The sequence below is a fragment of the Myripristis murdjan genome, chromosome 19 (genome assembly GCF_902150065.1).
Source record: "Myripristis murdjan chromosome 19, fMyrMur1.1, whole genome shotgun sequence".
NCBI lineage: Eukaryota > Metazoa > Chordata > Actinopteri > Holocentriformes > Holocentridae > Myripristis > Myripristis murdjan.
The window spans coordinates 21,619,506-21,637,839 of record NC_043998.1 but is presented as its reverse complement, the minus strand read 5'-3'; the positions used below and the strand labels follow the sequence as shown (position 1 = coordinate 21,637,839).

Here is an 18,334-nt window from a genome sequence, read left to right as displayed (position 1 = left end):
TCTTAAACCAGACGCATCCAGAGATGCTGCAAGAGCGCTGTCACAATCTAAATTAATTTTGTTGTTTGTCATCAGGGCTGGGCACTAATTCACTGCTGCTGATGAATTATGATTATTGAGTTAGGATGTTTGTTGTGTAAATACATGACAAGTACATTCTAATTAAACTCTGTCCCAAAATGAGACCTGAAACTTCCCTAAAGTGAATATTCACAACATCAGTATCATATGATATGATGTGATTACCGTGATGTTAATTTTGTCTGCTGCCCAGCCCTGTGTGCCATCTATTAAGTGCAATTTCTCCACAATTTGAAGAACACACACACCATGGGAGACGTTTTCTAATAGGGGAGACAAATTTCTGGCACATGGGCGGTCCAAAGAGTCACCGCAGCATCCCTCTGTAGCACAGGAGCCCGGCTGCAGCGGGGCTCCTCATCTGCTGAAACGACTTTTATCGTCAAACCTGCCAAATACAGTCGAGAGAGAGAGGACACCAGAGGTTGTTCCAGCAAGTTTTGAACAGTTAAGGCGGTCACAAGTGTGTACGAAGTCAGGTTTCAGTTTGACTCTGTTGGTCTTGTGAAGGGAAGTTGTCGGTTTGAGAAGGGAGTTGAAAGGGAGTGCATTTTCTATAAAAAGACACTGTCTGATAGGAAAGAAAAAGTGAAAGTTGACTAAGGGCCGGTTTGCAAGCACATGTCCAGCCAGACGTGTGGTGTCGTTGTGAAATGAGCCTTATGAAAGATTTATATTGACGGTTGTAGCTTATAGATTTATCAGCTTAAGAGAAACTGTTTATTCTATACATACTTGTATATTGTCTACTCATGACAATATTGGCCTTAACTTGTTTACATAGAAAATAACATAACACATTGCTCTGGAGGATGAAGCTGGGCTGTGTAGTTTGAACGTATATGAGGAGTTTTACTCCAAAAGCACAGATTTTTATTCACAAAAAAAGCCTCTAAAATACAAAGGATCTCGCCTCTAATGATGTTATCATTTTGTCAGCCAAGGACTTAAGTTACCTTTGATCCTAAATAGCAGGTGTCACATTATTATTAGTCTTAGAGATATTATTTTAAATGGTGTATGTGTTATTTTGGAATAAAACTCTTCACTTTTGACATTCACAGGTGTTCTCTGGGTTGATTGCTGAGGTTTTGGCCAAGACTCACCACCTCATCACTACAATGCCTCACTATACTCACATCAACATTGTAGTAGCTTTTTTTTTTTTCTTTTTTTTTTTTCTTTTTTTTTTTTTGCCATGACAATCCAATCCCACTCATTCATCCCTTCCCAGTCAAAGAAAGAGTCCTGATTAAATGTCACTGTATTTTCTGCTTTTTTTGCATAGAAATAAATAAAAAAGGAAATACTCCAGGAGTCCTGATTAAATGTCACTGTATTTTCTGCTCTTTTTGCATAGAAATAATATATACTATAATTAAATTATATATGTATATATATATAATGGCACCTTATGCATACATGCGCTCGTTGTGGGAAAGGGAGTATTGCTGCATCATCAGCTCTTCGGATGAATGAATCAGAAACCTCACCTGCCTCACCTGGTCACGGATGTTTTGATGATGATGCGCGTGCGCGGACCCCAGGCCCCTCCACGAGCGCTCCGAGCTTCCAGAACACTGAGAGAGGGAGAGAGAGAGGGGGGGGGGGTGGAGCGCGCCTGTGGGACGGGGGCGCGCCAAGCAGTGTGCAGATGTGTCGCAGATTTGTAAAGTCACTGGAGGCACGGAAAGCTCCGGCGTAAGGAAGTAGATCTGGATAAATGGGCCCTAAACTGTGAGGAAAACACGGCGGCAGCGGGGGAAGCGGGCAGGAGCGGACGGAGGCACCGCTGTCACTAACAGTTAGCTTAGTTGGTACCGGAGAAGACGCCACTTTGACAGTTGTAACGGCCGCCGCCGCGGAGATGGAGCTGTCGGCGATCGGCGAGCAAGTGTTCGCTGTGGAATCAATCGTGAAGAAAAGAGTTAGAAAGGTAGGCGTTTATCTGGCAGGACCCATCCTGTTTAGCTAGTGGGACGATGTCAACAAATGACAGGGATAGTTCGGCGTGTTGTTTTGTTTTGTTTTGTTGCGGCTGAGCGGGATGCTAGGTACTTTAAATGCTAATAATGAAGCCCCAGCGAGATTAACGGAATCGCGCTACTAATCTGGTTACCTAATTGTAGGCTATCCTATCTAAAGGGAGCGGAGGGGAGGGGATGAGGAGGGGGGGGGGGGGGGGGGGGGGGGGGGGGGGGGGCGGGTTAACCAGAGGATGGCCCTTTAATAACGTGGAGTGTGTTGCCATTGCGTTGCAGTGTGCCATGCCAGGTGCTGCTGGGGTAAACACACGAAAAGGAAAAAACCTCGGTTTGACGTTGTTGTTGTTGTTGTTGTTGTTGTTGTTGTGTTTACACCTGCTCGTTGGCCAGTTAGCTTCGGGTTTAGCTGGTGGGAACGTGTTGACACGTGCAGGTGCGTAGCAAGGAAATATGGGTCCAGCACGCACGAGGGGACTCCGCACTTTCCTCTTTACCCCCTACCACATGCACGCACACACACGCACACACGCACACACACTCTCATTAATCTTTCTTTTTTATTATTATTATTTTGTTATCTATAAAATGTTAAAACTAATGACAGATACATTTTATAGACAAAAGCTGACTTATATGATTGACTGATTGAATTGTAATTGTAACTGACTAGTTGTTTCAGCTCTAATTAGTAGTTCAGTGCCTTTTCTGTGCAGGTTTAGTCCAGTAATTTTAGGCCAAAATTGGAGTCAACCTAGGACAAATTGCAAGAGAAGCAAACTCAACTGATTTTGTATCCTCAGTTTGTCCTGAGTGAGGGGAAAAAGTCCCAAGAAATCCCATTGGTGGAAAGTTTTGAAAATCACCTATTTATGACCACATATTACCAAAAATCACTGTTTTTAACACACAGGGGAAAGGGGTTCAAAATTTTACTTTCAGATATCACTATAAAAATTCACAAGATGATTACACACACAAAGACAAGAAAAAAGTCAATTACAAGTTCTTTGAATTATTCTGTTTACACATGCATATCACACATTATCTGATTTGATATGCGCTAATAAGGAATATAAGGAATAAATGCCAGAAGAGACATTTAAACAGTAAATTAAAAGGTTACTATATATATAGTAACCTTGAATTAAAAGGTTACTATATAACAGTGAATTAAAAGGTCTAGGACTGGACTATGTAGATTTCACCCAAACTCTGCTGCATAAACAAGAGCAGTTTGAACTACAAGTGTCAGTAGATAGGCTGAGTTGAGGTGTCTTTGCCTTTTAAAACAGACACAAGACAAAGGTCCATAAGTTTAATCACGACCCAGTGAGTGTATAATATTTAACCTTTAGAAACCTGAGCAGATTCACTTCATTTATTTCAAAAACATGGGAAAAATTTGCAAATTTGCAATTAATACAAGAACATTACTTGAGAAAATAGAAATAAATAAATAAATTAGGTAAAAAATAAAATAACACAAAAATACTTGTAATTATATATTTACAATTAAATTACAAGAAATTATCACAAAATTACCCCCAAATAATTCCTGCAAAATTACTAGAACATTGTAAGATGACCCAAAAAACTTGTAAAAAAAAAAAAAAAAAAAAAAAATTACACAAATTAAGATTAAATAGAATACAAAACTACAAATAAAATAAAATAAAAAAAAAGACTTGTAGGATTCAAAGGGTTAAAGGCTTTATAAGTAACAGGCAGCACTGCATGCTGCTGTTGCTGTTCTCTATCAGATGACCTAAGTCCCACCCAGTACACATTTATGCCTTTTTAATATGCCCTAGAACTTAGTAAAATTAAAAACACTGTAAAATTCCTGTGGGTTGTATGACGTTGGGGAGTAAATGAAGTGAAGTCGGGAAACGCAGTGAGCTCACTCATCGGGAATAACTATCAGAGCTTGGAAGTGATTAGGGGATGATGTCACTGAGGATGACTAACTCTCGGTGCCTTGGCTGGTATATGGAAGACATACATTTCACATTACTGGTAATTATAGATATTACTGGATGGCATAGCAACATCCACCTACACAGAAACCCATTCACCTCCAAGAATATCCTTAAAGTGGCATCATCGCATCTTGTCGCTCACTCAAGCTTGTAGTTGTAAATAAAAGATGAGTAAAAACAAGACTGCCAGCAAGTAAGTGATGATCATCACAAGGCAAGCAACCACCAATCTGAACAGAGAGAGAGAAACCCATTCATTTCTGCTTCTCACCTTAAAAGACCTGATTCTTATGTAACATACATCAATTTGATATTACTTCCTATGAGGTATAGGCTACCAGGGATTCATGTCATAAAGATTAATATCAACCATAAAACAACTGAACTGGCTTTGGGAAGTTTAAACCTCTGCTCAATCTTTGTTCTTGCCTGAAATCCATAAGTGAGAGTTTTGAGGAAAACTTTCAGCTAGTCAAGGTGCATTTAGGGGCAAATAGGAAACAAGAACCATGTCATGCCCCATGAATCACCTTTGGGTCAGTCAATAACAAGATGCATCATCCCTCTGAATTTCATCAAAATCATATCGAACCACACAGAAACTATGTCACAGGTTTTAATTATACTGCCCCCATTAGGCCAGTCAGTGTACTGTTTTGGAACACCACAACACTGCACCCAAATGCACCGTCCTGCCAAGTTTCGACAAAATTAGGATAGAGGTATCTGAGACACCACCTCTGAGAGCAAATTTTCTGACCTGTAACTGTAGCGCTCCCAAACGGCTAATCAGGGTGGTTTTTGGAGGTGCACCAATACTATTATCAGTGCTGATATCAAGACCGATAACAGGCCGAAGTACAAGCACTCTGCATCGGTGAGGTGAACTGGTGCCAAGATATCTGATGCATCTGATACTGCAGGTTTGTTGAAAAATGCCAAAATGTCAGCGGCTTTTTATCATTAACAAAGACATTAAATTTGTGAGGAGGGGAGAATCTGACATTATTTAACTCCAGCAGCCGTACAAATACCTTAAAAGTCAGCATGGGAACGCAAACTTTTCATTTAGCTGCAGCCGTTATGAGCTCCACCACCACCAATTTACTGTCTATCTGGTTAATCGACATTGTCTTGTTATAGAGATTGCATGCTTCAAAGTATGCATTATCCCTCTAAATAATGTGGAGGTTGTTTCAATTTCAATTTCCAAAATTTTTGAGGTACAGTGAAATAATCAGAATAACCCAGAATCAGAATCAGAATAAAAATGCCTCATGTGACCGTCTCAGTCACCGGCCCGATCAGAATGAATTCTCAATCAGGTTGAAAGGGGTAAACTTTTAATAATCCATTCATTAGGAAAATATTAGCACCTAATAAGCATGTAAACACTTTACTGATGGTTTCTCTCTGGTTGGAATAAATCTGTTCTTTCTGTGCAAGTTTGCCCCATGTGAGGGGAACATCAGGCGACAGGACGAGTTTCCAGGAGGGACAGAAACACAGTGGCACCAAAACACAACCAGCCTGTGGCAGATACATTCTTTTTTTGTTGTAAAGATTAAATCTTTAAAGGATTGTTGAATGGCTCTGTGATCAAAAGACTCAAAACCACAAGTTGTTCAAACAAGTTGTTTGAAGGGACGAACAAAGCCTGAATCCACCTGTTCATCAAGCAAATAAAAATGCTGCTGGAAAAGTTTGAAGGTTGCCTGTTATAAGAGTAAAAATCCAAACTAGCCAATGACTTAACCTGGATTATATTTATATTTCTGCCAGATAAGATGCTTCCCAGGAGGCAGAACAACTTTGTCAGATAAGTTCTATTCTGATCAAAAGCTTTGGGTCATGTAAACACACATCAGATCAGATCACTTTGTTTAGCCTCCATGTAAACAGTGAAGCTGGAATCTAATCGTTTTCGGCCGGGTTAAAGAAATATTGTCCATGTAACCACAGCTAGTGAGTGAGGCCGACGATGAGAGCCATGTAAACCCAAATTTCATGCTTATTCTACAATTTTTGGCAGTTGAGTCTAAAAGGTCCTCACTTCAATACAAAATTACGTGATGTACTTTTAATCATGAGAACTTGCCACTAAAATGCATAAAAGCATTACTACATGATATATATCGTCCAGCAGTGCAGGGAGAGGATGTAAACTGTGTGTCATGGCCTTTGGCATCGCACTACATAGTCTACAGCCTAATTTCTTTTTTACAAAAATTAGATCCACAGGTGCTCCAGAACAATATCTGCCATCCACCTGTGTACCAGCAACACCTTTGTGAGGAGAGGAGATTAAGAAGACGAGGATAATGAAGTCATTCTTCTCAGTTTCACTCTGTCTTGCTGTTTTGTCGTCACTGTCCTACAGCGGTGATAAACACACTGGAATCGGAGTCTGGGTGTCTTTGGTGTGGGAACACATCAGCAACACATGTCGTGCCACGATACACACTGCACACACTAGCCTGTTCCCCCCCAGGGATGATTATGTTTCATCTCTCTTTATCTCTTGTGACACGGTGCAGAGGAGACGGGATGTCACTTGCAGTTCAGTGGGACACGGCGAGACATGGAATGGACAGCAGAGTTAATGTTCTGCCTGTATATAACATGAACCTGTGGCCTGATGCTGCTATTAAAACCTTGTGTTTCTTACAGGGGAATGTGGAGTATCTGCTGAAGTGGAAAGGGTGGCCTCCAAAGTGAGTATGTCCACTCAAGCAGAGGGTTGGATAACATGACATAAAACCCTATTGATCCTTGTGGATAAATTCTGCCCATGCAGCTTCAAAAGTAATAGGATGCAAGAAAAAGGGGGAAAAGAAAATATGATGTAAGCACACAAATCTAAAAATATTTGTACGCTCACATCTGTTTTTTTTCTAAATAAGTAATAAGATTAGTTTAAAAAAAAAAGCAACGAAAGCAATAAAGCAGAATATTAAAAAAGTCATTATTAAGTTGTGTTAACATTCTGCTGAGAATTTTGCTTATTAAGTAGATTGTAAAAGTGTGAACTATGGAGAAATTGAAATATCAACATTTATGTATGTAGTTGAAGGTTGTTACTCCTTAAATATTGATTCCTAAAAAGGAACCATTTGTTGTATAATGAGGTACAAGTAAATATGGTCATTTAAAGTATGGAAAAACAAACGTCTCCAAATTGTGTTTTAATTATAGAAGACAAAACCCAAATTTCTACATGTTGTGGTTGCCTTACTGTAGATATTATTGTTGGCTTTGACCTTTTGCTCAGTAAGTAGCTACTGTTGGGGCAGAAGTGAAGAGGACAGGGCTGCTGAGCCCATTCTGATCTTAGTATATATGTGTCCCAACATATAATTAAATGTTCTGGAAAGAGACTTTTATGGGGAAAAACATATGGCTTTTACAGTACAAAAAAAGAATATTTACAGTGTTCTTGGGCTGGGAATAGGAATAGGATAAACATTCCTTGCAAAGTCTGGAAGAAGTTTTTTTTATATTTATGGACGGATGAATGATCTGATTAATTGATGCTGCAGTGAATAAATCAATGGATGAATGAATGACAAAGGAAGGGAGAACTTTAAAACACTTTTATGATACTTTTATTATTTTATTCCTGTGCAGATACAGCACATGGGAACCTGAGGAACACATTCTGGACCAGCGCCTGGTGCAAGCCTATGAGGAGAAGTGAGTTAAGACCCAGAACAACATGTAATATTTGTCTGATGGACAGAGCTTTTGCCAGAGACCAAGAGAGTTTGACCCCAGCAGGAGCAGGGATTTTCTGTGGAAATGAATCCTGTCGTTACACAGTTTGCTCACTAAATCATTTCTGCTCATGATCATGAATTTGAAGACCACGGAAACTTGATCAGGGAACCTAAAAGATTCTGATAAGTGGTTCTTTCCACCTGCATTAACATGCATGCCCTGCTGATCAGGTTGTAATATCATAGAGCAAAAAAAAAAAAAAAAACCTCTGAAAGTGGTGGGGTTTGTGTTTGAAAGTATGAAGTGTAAATGAAATACCTCTCTATTCCACATATCAGACTAAAAGTGCAAAACAAAGAGGAGGCAGGCAGCTTTGGGACAAGACATGGAGATAATCAGGATGCTTGTGGAAGGGGAACAAGTTAGCCGAGGCTTTACTCACAGGTTTAAAGGGTGTATAAACAATTTTAGGGGATGTAACACAGGGGAATCTGCAGCGAGGCAGGGAAAAGAGAATTTTAAGACAGATTTCTCATGTCAGGTGCAATGGAAATACATTGAAACACATCAAGAAAGGGGCTCGTAAATTTGATATGTAAGCAGGGCCTGAGATAGCACTTGTAAATGGCTGATGAATGCATGTGCAGAGGACATTGTGCTGCCAGCCTATTAACAGTCTCCTTGGCTTTTATAGAGAACAGAGAGACCGAGCTCTGGGACACAGGAGGAGAGGATCGAAAGCCAAAAGGCTCCTTCTACAGGTAATTTTGCAGGGCAGAGATTCTCTTAATCTGCTTACATCCCAGCAAGTCACACTCCAGTCTCACCATTTTACTTTTTCCACATTGGTCGTGTCATCCAATCATTGTGCTTGTTGCAAAATAACAGCTGAGCAAACTTCCTCTGTCCCATTAACTCTCTTAACATCCCCCATGCACATTTTCCCAAGTGGTCTATGGATTTGAACCAATAACCTTTTCACTCACAAGCCTGTTTCTGTTGCCACAGTTTCACTTTGCTGACAGGCTAACACTTTTCTTTCAGCAAATGTGAACATTAAGTCCCCATGAAATGACCTCACATGACTTCTACTTCCTGTAAGACAGAGTATCTGAAATAGTGACATCACCCTGCACTAGTGGATGATGTCACACACGAGAAAGTTGGGATTTCACAAGAATCAACACTTAGGTACCAAGTCAATACTAAACTTTGCAAATAATACCAATGTTTGTGTTTTTAGTATTGCTAGAATTGAGGCAACTTGGCCCCGCAGTGTTTCCTCAGTGTTACTGTAATGTTTAACCTGTGTGTTTAAATACTCAAACATAAAGTGCATATTTACCTTTAATGCTTATACAACGTTTTCAGTTAAAGGAGTATGCACTGAATCGGATTTCTGCTTCTGATACCAACACCATGGTATCAAACAGGGCTGGGTGACACATTGATATCCTATCAATATCATGACATGAAACTGATATTGTCTAGGATTTCAGATATTCTAATATCAGTGTATGACATAAGTGTCGTCTTTTCCTGGTTTTAAAGGCTGCATTGCAGTAAAGACATGCAATTTTCTGAACTTGTTAGACTGCTATAGCTGTTGTAGTATTTTTCTCCGTGGCACCTGCTTGATCATCACATCCATGTTACTGCTTTACATATTAAGATTTAGCAAAAGTGTTTTGTGTGTAAGTGACAACACCAATAGTTATCCCTACAATATCGTCACAATATCGATATCGAGGTATTTGGTCAAAGACATCGTGATGTTTGATTTTGTCCATATCGCCCAGCCCTAGTATCAAATCAGGTATCAAGAATTGAGGAGTTTGATCGGTAACGGTATCAACTAACTTCTGGTACTGAGAAAGACTCTTTGTCTCTCGCTCTCACAGTAGTAGACCAGGTTTACAGGAGGAATTCCTCAAATGACACCTGTGTCTCTGTTTTTGTTCTTGCTCCAGGATACCATCTACACCATGGACCTCCGCAGCGCCCACAAGGCCCCAGAGAAGCCCCTGCCTAGCCTGCGTCTCTCCCTGACCCGCTCGCTGGTTCCCGAGGACGAGCATCAGCCATACGACTCCTGCAGACGGATCCTCCCTCCCCGCCTGGCGCACCACAAAAACAAACCCAGGACGTCGCAGTTCAGCTGCTTTAACTCAGACCCTCCGACGCCGACGCAAGAGGACTGGGAAGGCCAGGAAGAGGAGGAGGAGGTTGAGGAGGACAGGGAAGAAGAAGAGGAAGAACAAGAGGAGGAGGATAAGGAGGAGGAGGAGGAGCAAGAGGAAGCCCAGAGGGAGACGAGGATGGAGATGAGCGGCGGCGTTCTGAATGGTAAGTGTGTCAGTTGGTCAGACAGGAGACTCTAATCACCACCACGACCCAGTTTGCCACAAGAATTCGCCCGGCGCTGTTTGTCGCCCCAAGTGGCCGCTGACGGGCTTGCTGCTCCGGGCGCACAACCAGAAAACACTAAGCTCCGCCATGCTGAGCCGATTAAAGGACGAGTCGTCCAGAGGTCAAATTAAACACCCTGTGTTTGATCTTTTGGTCTTTTTTTAACCCCAGTTCTAATTATTGTCATGCGTGGAAGTGTATGCTAATAACTGCTGCAGAGCCTGTGCTTTATCAGCAAAAACATGCCAAGGCATCAAAGTGGTTATACACGAGATTCTCTATGGACACTTGTTTATTAATTTGTTGTGTTCAGTATGCATTTCTTAAAAAATTCCCTCATCTTTTTCTAGATTCAATTTTAATTCAATTCAATTTTATTTATTTATACAGCCCAGAATCACAAATTACAAATTTGTCGCAAAGGGGTTTACAGGAAATGCAACATCCTCTGTCCTTGGACCCTCACATCGGATGAGGAAGATATTGTGTTGTTTAATCCAAACAAACCACTTCAGCAGGAAACGCATCACTTCCTGGATGGGATGGTTTGGGGGTCGATTCTGTTACAAATGTGCAATTTATTTTGTTTGACAGTTTCAATATCACCATGCTGACCCAGAACCGATACTTACGCTGCTGATAAATGTCTTAGGATGTGTGATTCAGCTGCTTTCCATAATTCCATAATTTTATAATATTGAATCACAGTTCCTCTAGAATTGCAATACATCAATACGAATCATACCCGTCATATTGGAAGTCACTGTTGTCTTACACTAATTGACAAAAACACACATTTATTTACATGAAAATGATGTACATTATTATTTTAAAGTAAAACCTATCTTAGGCTTAAGTCTTTATATTTGAGACACACAAAGCATTTGAGGTTTCAAAAGAAGTGATAAACGAAGACCTCAGATACTCAGGGAAGCTCCAGATAATTGTCTATTATTGATGAACCTATATGGAGATATACGTGGCACAAAGTGAAAACAGTCTTCTAATGAAAAGTAGGACTTAGAGTTTCTATTTTTAGATTGACCGTCACAAGACGAGGTAGCAGAACAATACGATTCTCACAGTCAAATCCATTTCAGCAGTGGTTTTAAATTGAGAACCCCCTCCCCTCCCCCCCATGTCTCTTCTCTAAATGATGGTTTGCGCTGCAGAACAGGGCACTCGTGTCCTCCCAAACGTCCTGGCAGCGCTCACAGCCCTCTGTGTCCTGAAGGCAAACACATCATATCTGCCTTTGTGAGTTTATGACATCTAACAGAGCAGCGATAAACTTTCCAGGTCAGTGTGGGGAGGTTAACTCAATAACAAAAAAAACACGTGACGGGCTTGATGCAATCACTGCCTGACTGTAACCCGACCTCTCTCTCTCTCTCTCTCTCTCTCTCTCTCTCTCTCTCTCTCCCTCTCTCTCTCTCTCTCTCATTCAGGACAGAAGAGGGCAGAGGAGTGGAGCTCTGAGACGGGACCAGACGAGGTCGCTGCGGCGGAGAGGCCGGACGTCTGGAGGCCCGTCCTCAGTCCGGGGGAGGTGACAGTCACCGACGTCACCATCAACTCCCTCACAGTGACTTTCCGCGAGGCGCTGGTTGCCAAAGGCTTCTTCAGAAACTGGGGCCTGGAGGTCTGAAACACGATGGTGCCGGGGTGAGACGGGGGGTCGGAGGCAAGAGTGTGTGAACGGCCGCCAAGGGCCGGTGTTGATGTTTTCATTCCCTCTGTGTGACCTCTCTCTCACTCTGCTCGTCCCGCTTCTTCCAGCCACTTGCGGGCTGCTCAGCGGCTGCGTTCACATGCACAGAGAAACCCAGTTCAATTCCCATTCACAGCTAATTTGGGTTAAGTTGCTCACATGCAGCTTTGATAATCTGCGACTTAACAACAAAGGCATGAAAAAATCTCTCACTTTTATTTACCTCTACCTGCGTAATATGTCCCTAAGCAACACGCACGCCACCGTCTTGCTGATTTATTATTTTATTTCCACTTCCAGCGCACTTTGTAGCATGGGATCTGAATGAAATTGGTCGGTTTTGACTGAAAAAAAAAAACACAGGTTGTCATTTTTTTTCCTCTTTGCAGTTAATTTTAATACAAGGGCAGTAAGTATACCCATTGTTTACTCAGACTGCAATTTATCCACACTAGTTAGTACCTTTGATATGAAATCCAGCAATGAGAAGCTCTGAAAAGGGGCGGGGCACATACAGCGAGTAAGTGAACAAGAAAAGGCAAGCGTGTTCAGTAGGAGGGTGGATTAATTCCAGAAACAACTCCGTTCGACTTTCTTTCTCTTTTCATTATTCTGTGTAATCTTTTAAATCTTACAAACAGAGCCAGTACAAAAAGAAAAACCTGGTCTCAGCACACAGAGCAGAAAGATTGGAAAGACTGAAAAGAATTATAAAAATATGAAGAAGAACACCGAAAAAAAAGTTCTTGTTTGGACTGATCAGTTGGAGTTTGCTTTTTTTTCTGCAGCAGGGATGCTCCTCTCTTCATCCAAGAAACTGCAGCATCGACAGCTCGCTGTGGCCTGTAATTGACACAAATAATAAAGTCCAATTTTCCCAACTGAGACTAAATTAAATCATCTGATTAGAGCAGAGAGAGGACAGAAACGTCCAGCGAGGAGGTAAATTAATCACTGGGACAATCCTACTGCTTTGTTATTTGCTTTGATGGCTCAAGAAGGATTTGCCTTGTAAAGTGGGTCACTCGCTCGTAGAATTGTCTTCCGTTGCTCTGATGTTGACCAAAAAAATTCAAGTGTGTGTGTGTGTGAGTGTGTGTGTGTGTAGCTGGCTTCTCGTAATTCAAGTGGTAGGGTAGAGTTGTGGTTCCAAAGCAGAGTTTGGGCCAGAAAGTGAATTTTAAAGGCAAACATCTCTGCACCTGGCGATCTATCAAGTTCTGTCAGCGAAAGGACTTTAAAGCACCTTAAAGCAAAACTGATCTTTGGCAGGTGGTTGTTTTGTCTCGTAGCTCAGAACAGCTCCCACAATAACACTTTAAAGCACAGAAATAAACACAAACAAAACAAATTATCAATATAAAAAACAAATTCTGGTCACCATTAGTAAGTACAAGTATTGCAAAAATACTGTACTAAGTTGTTTCTTCCTGGCGCAAGGTCACTGCATGGAAGTTTCCTGTAGACACGACCTGCCGGATCTACTTTCCAGTTCACATAAGAAAATAACAAGATAAGAAACATTTAATTTCCTTAAGGACTTGTTTTATATATTCTTATATTCCACTTTGTTAGTGTTTGTTTATGTGCTACAAGTGTCGTTTTTGGACCGTTTTTCCTACGGACGTGAGTGGAGAGATACAAATGAGGGAACTAGACATCCAAACAGAATTTCAGTTTTGCTGTAAATTCCCCCAGAAATGACCTCATATGACCTCTACTTCCTGTTGAACAGGGTATTTTAAATAGTGACATCATCCTGCACTGGTGGGCGCTCGTTAGAATTTCAACCAATAAAACCTTGGCAAATCTTTAAACATCTTTCCTCATCCACCTGTACTCCCTCTCCCAAACTGAGATCCTGTTGATTTGCACTTGTGAGCGATCCTCCCCCGCACCGTGTCCCGCGTGAACTTCCTGTTTCAACAGGAAATACATCAAATAAAGAAAGTCAGAATCCATTGCAGGGGGGTCTCTGAAGCAGATGTCAGAATATTCCTGTCCACCTGTGGCTGTCCGTCTTTGCCTGAGTTACTTCTTAAACCAGCAAAAGAACTTAGGATCCCAGTCGGAATAACAGTTATTATTCTAATAATTACTTAATAATTAATAACAGTAATAATAATATTAACTGCCCGGTGCCGTGTTTTTTTTGTTTACTTGTTTTGTTTTACATCAAATTATGCCTGTAGCCCTGCGTCTGAGTTTGTGCAGGGAAGTCAAAAGTGAAAGCAGTAATCTGTTTAATATAGGAAACAAAAGAGAATACTTAACTGTTTTTTTTTTTGTTTTTTTTAATTCAGAGGATGAGCTCATGTGTGTGTTTTGAACCTGCTCTGAAGGGGATTGTCTGTGCATGTGAGCGCAGCCGCTGGCTCCTGTCTCTCTTCCACACTACGGCTTACCGTTCAAGACCGGACTCGAGTGTATTGTACATAACTCTATAAATATACAGTGAGGTGAGCATAGCTGTCGGTCCTATACTAACATGCAGTGCTAGTACCTGTAACCCGTACAAAAAAAAAACAAAACAGAATAACACATAGACTGTTAGGACTGTACAACACGTGGCTTAGTCTTGTATGCGTTTCAAAATCCTCCGAGAGAAGGCTTGATGCGCCTGCATGCCTGTCCCCGCCCGTACAGCTGCACCAGCGCACCGGCGTACCATCCTCCGTGTCCACCTCCCAGGTCCTGTCCTTCAACACAAAGCGTGGTGTGTGTGTGTGAGACCGTGAGAGGGAAACCTGAACATTGCACCAAACATGGAGAAAACTCGATTGTGAGTCTTGAGAACTGAACTATGGAATTGCACTGTCATATTTACATTGTAAGGGTTGTGTGTCCACCAGGAGCTGCTCCTCCAGGGTTCGACCGGCTCTTACCAACATTGATATTTTAGGGCTGAAGTCACTGACAGTCAATATTTTGCCCCAATATTCAATATCAAAAATTGCATGTGACTGAGCTCTACTCTGGTCAGGGTGGAAAAGCCTCTGAGAGAGCATTTAGGAAGTCAAAGGCATAGGCTTGGGCGATATCCAAAACATAATTTTGCAATATTGTGGCTTTGAAATATCACCGTATTTGATATTATCACGTCATTTTATGTTATTCTGAATTATTCTTCTTCAAATTTCCTATATTTAAAATTCTGTAAGTAACTTTTTTCTGCACAATTTTGACAAATCACCAAGACCAATCATCAAAAAAAAAAAAAAAAAAAAAAAACATCTGTTCTGTTACCGGAGCTGTAATCTCATTTGGTAAAAAAACGGCCTGGTACGGATCAAAGAACCAGTCACCTCTCAAGGAGGCGGCGCTCTGCAGCGTTAACAACACAAAAGCTTGAAATGTTGCATGTGCACAAACTGCAAATCAGTCAAAAGTGTCGTGTGTGACCAGAATTCCCCCCTGTACACTTTTACTGTAGTGGTGCATCTTTTCACATCCTATCAACAGGTGGTTTGCCACTGGCCGCAACAAACATTTTTAATCAAACACAAGTTAAATGATACAATAAGCCTGAAACAAAAATCAATATTAAATCAAAGAAGCTCTTAAGTGCACAAACCACAAAAAATATTTAGTTATCCTGTTATAACTGGACGTTAAATAACTACAGTGACCGATGCAGATACTTGAAACTTACCTTTGAGAATAAGGGCGTCAGAATAAGTAGGCTTGTCTTGTATAGTCATTCTGCTTTGTCATATTTGCATTTGGCTGCAAATATCATGATACTCAATATTATCAGTTATCGGCCCAAGCCTCCATGGGATACTAAAACTCCCCATTTAAATTCAGACTAATGAAGTTACCTGCAGGTTAGAAGCACTTTACTGCATTTGAATGAAACAGTTAATTACAGAAAACACAGAACCACCAAGTGGAAAGCAGGTTGACAGGCTGTTTTTGTGCAGCTTGAGGAGGAAATCCCTTCATATCAGCAGTGAGTGACGGCTGAAAGCTGATCTGTGATGTTTAATAAAAGCTGAATTATCAGCCTGGTGTATCGGTCTAACCCCGCTGGCTCCCTGCCCGGTGGACACAAGGGCTAACTCGATGTGTCATATCTGTGGAATCTCCCACAGCGGCGTCCCATTGGTCCGGAAAGTTGTTTATTCCACACCGAGGATGATGGGTCAGCGTCTCGTGATCCCAAACTGTCTCTGTGTGATTATGAAGCTGCAGGGAATGGAAGTGCCTGATGTTGCAATTTTCGTTTTGTTTTGTTTTGGTTGTTTCTGCCTGTGGAGCTTTTAGGGCTAATCTCTCCCTCTCTCTCTCTCTCTCTTTCTGTCCCTCTGTCGTTCTCTCAGCCGTACAAACTTAGAAAACCACACACACACACACACACACACACACACACACAAACACACCATTTCTGTCCCAGCTTGTTTGATTTGTGCATCTCGAAACGCATGATCTCATTAAGACTTGAAGTTAGAGGAGACATTAAAGGAGAGGGGATGGTGGGGGGAACATGTATTTTTAGTGGTTATTTTTCTACATTGACCTGAATGTAAACTATTTATTCTTTAAAGGAGAAACCTGTGTTATTTGTCGCGATGACGATGACCGGATCGAATAGTTTTTTATACAAGTTTGTGATAACCGCCGGCCGAGCTGACGCCATCGCTAACGCCAAAACGAGCACCGGGATTAGATATCGATCGCCTGACGTGGTCGCTTGTGCTGTCTCATCCATCCACCGAGCGAAGAAACCTTGCACTTTACGTGACGTAGTGAACCTGCTTATTATCTGCTCTATGAAGTGTCAGTGTGTATAGAATATTTCTATTGTAATACTAAAATAAATGTTGCTCATGTTTAATATGACTCATTTCTCGCCAGTGTGTTCACTTCTTCCTTCACTGTGACCGAACGCTCCGGTTTACACTTCACTCATGGATGGAAGTGGTTGTTTTGACTGTTTTTCTTTTCTTTTTTTAATTTACAGGGCGTCTGCAAGTTCCATCTCTTAAGTGCAAGACTTTAAAGGAACAGTTCACCTAAAATACAAAAACAACCCCAGGTGCAATCTATCGATCTTTCTAGCTATTTTCGGTGTGATTTGGTGAGGTTTCCAGTCGGTCTCCTTAAACCCAAACACGCCGGGGCTGGATGGGTGTCGTTTTGCTTTGTGGAACTCAAACCATCAAATGTGGACAAACATCGACACAGATACCCAGCACAGCAGGGGGAACTATTTCCTGCCAAAGAACACAAACTGTATCAGTACACCCCCCAACAGGTGCGAACAGAGGCAATTGATGCTTTTTTTGATATAATTTGCCGGTGTTCTTCTGAGTGCACAAGTCTTTTCTTGCATTTTGGGTGAACCGTCCCTTTAGATCAACTTTATAAGGCCAGGCAGATTGGAAAATGAGACTGATTTCATCACTGAAAAAAGAGAAAACTACACACCTGTCAGAGTATAGACTTCAAGACTTGGATTATTTCCTCACCAAGAGAACAGTGCTACATATTTAAGACTTTAAAAGCTGATATTCAAAATGATTCAAGGCCTTGATGACTGATAATATCACCAAAGACCGTCTCAGGACCTGCAGACGCCCTCATTTACGCCGCCTGATGCTCAGATGTGTGTTGCATCAGCTCCGTGTGTCTGGAGAACAACAACCATGCAACAATCAAGTATTTTTTCCAATGGTACAAACATACTTTATTGTACAATTAATTTATTGGCAAAAAAAAAAAAAAAAGAAAAAAAAAAAAAAAATCAGACCACCAAAATAACTTAAAAAAGAAACTAATGAAATGGAGCAACAGTTATTTAATTTTTGCTTTCTCTCAGCAAGCACCAAAATTGTTAACAAGAGAACGAAAAAGTGGTCAAAGATTCCATTTGAATACTAAACAAATATTTAAATAGTTCTTATTTCCAGTCTCTTTTTAGGAGAAGAAATGATAAAAACAAAACTATTTGTTCAGTTGCCATCGGTTTGTACAGTGATTCAGTATGTTTACATCTATATTCATGTACATGAAACATTTCTTTAAAAAAAAAAAAAAAAATGAAAAGAAAAGAAAAAAGGCATGATACACTCCACAGCCTCCCCTGGGCAAAATGAATGACTGTCTGCAGTGTCGTTTTGCATCACCATAACATCTTCAATACAAAGAAAAAAGTTTTCTTTTTTTTTATCTAATAATTCCTGTAGCTTCAAGTTTTATTTCCAAAAAAATAAAATTAAATAATATATCTATATATAAAAGACAGAGTTTTTCCTTGTTTTTTCTTATAAAATAAGTCTCAAGATATATTGCCACCTGGTTCTGTCGAGTCCCCCGCCCCCATACCCAGAAACCTTTTGAGAAAAATAGTGAGCATGTGAATATTGTGTCTTCAATCCTCTCCATAAAAAGCTTAATGACCAAATTTAAGATTCTTTCCGATCACACCTCAGATCGACCGTCTGCCTCGG

The 18,334-nt window shown here is 40.9% G+C and overlaps 1 protein-coding gene across 2 annotated transcripts; it reads left to right on the top strand.

Moving 5' to 3' along the window:
- The first annotated feature begins 1,647 nt into the window (after nucleotides 1-1,647).
- On the top strand, nucleotides 1,648-18,030 carry cbx7b (chromobox homolog 7b). Of its 2 annotated transcripts, XM_030077643.1 has the most exons (7): nucleotides 1,648-2,017; nucleotides 6,716-6,759; nucleotides 7,673-7,738; nucleotides 8,457-8,523; nucleotides 9,733-10,108; nucleotides 11,620-11,836; nucleotides 16,846-18,030. In XM_030077643.1, exons 1-6 carry the CDS (start codon nucleotides 1,949-1,951, stop codon nucleotides 11,817-11,819), a joined length of 822 nt encoding a protein of 273 aa, XP_029933503.1. In that variant the 5' UTR covers nucleotides 1,648-1,948; the 3' UTR covers nucleotides 11,820-11,836; nucleotides 16,846-18,030. The 2 variants fall into 2 exon arrangements, with proteins under 2 accessions (XP_029933503.1, XP_029933502.1); XM_030077642.1 differs by lacking the exon at nucleotides 16,846-18,030 and having other exon boundaries at nucleotides 1,649-2,017; nucleotides 11,620-16,724.
- The last annotated feature ends 304 nt before the right edge of the window (nucleotides 18,031-18,334 follow it).

Coding starts and splice junctions, on each gene's coding strand:
- cbx7b (XM_030077643.1), top strand. CDS start 1,949: ATGGAGCTGTCGGCGATCGGCGAGCAAGTGTTCGCTGTGGAATCAATC. Junction 6,760..7,672: donor TGGAAAGGGTGGCCTCCAAA/GTGAGTATGTCC, acceptor ATTCCTGTGCAG/ATACAGCACATGGGAACCTG. Junction 10,109..11,619: donor GAGCGGCGGCGTTCTGAATG/GTAAGTGTGTCA, acceptor TCTCTCATTCAG/GACAGAAGAGGGCAGAGGAG.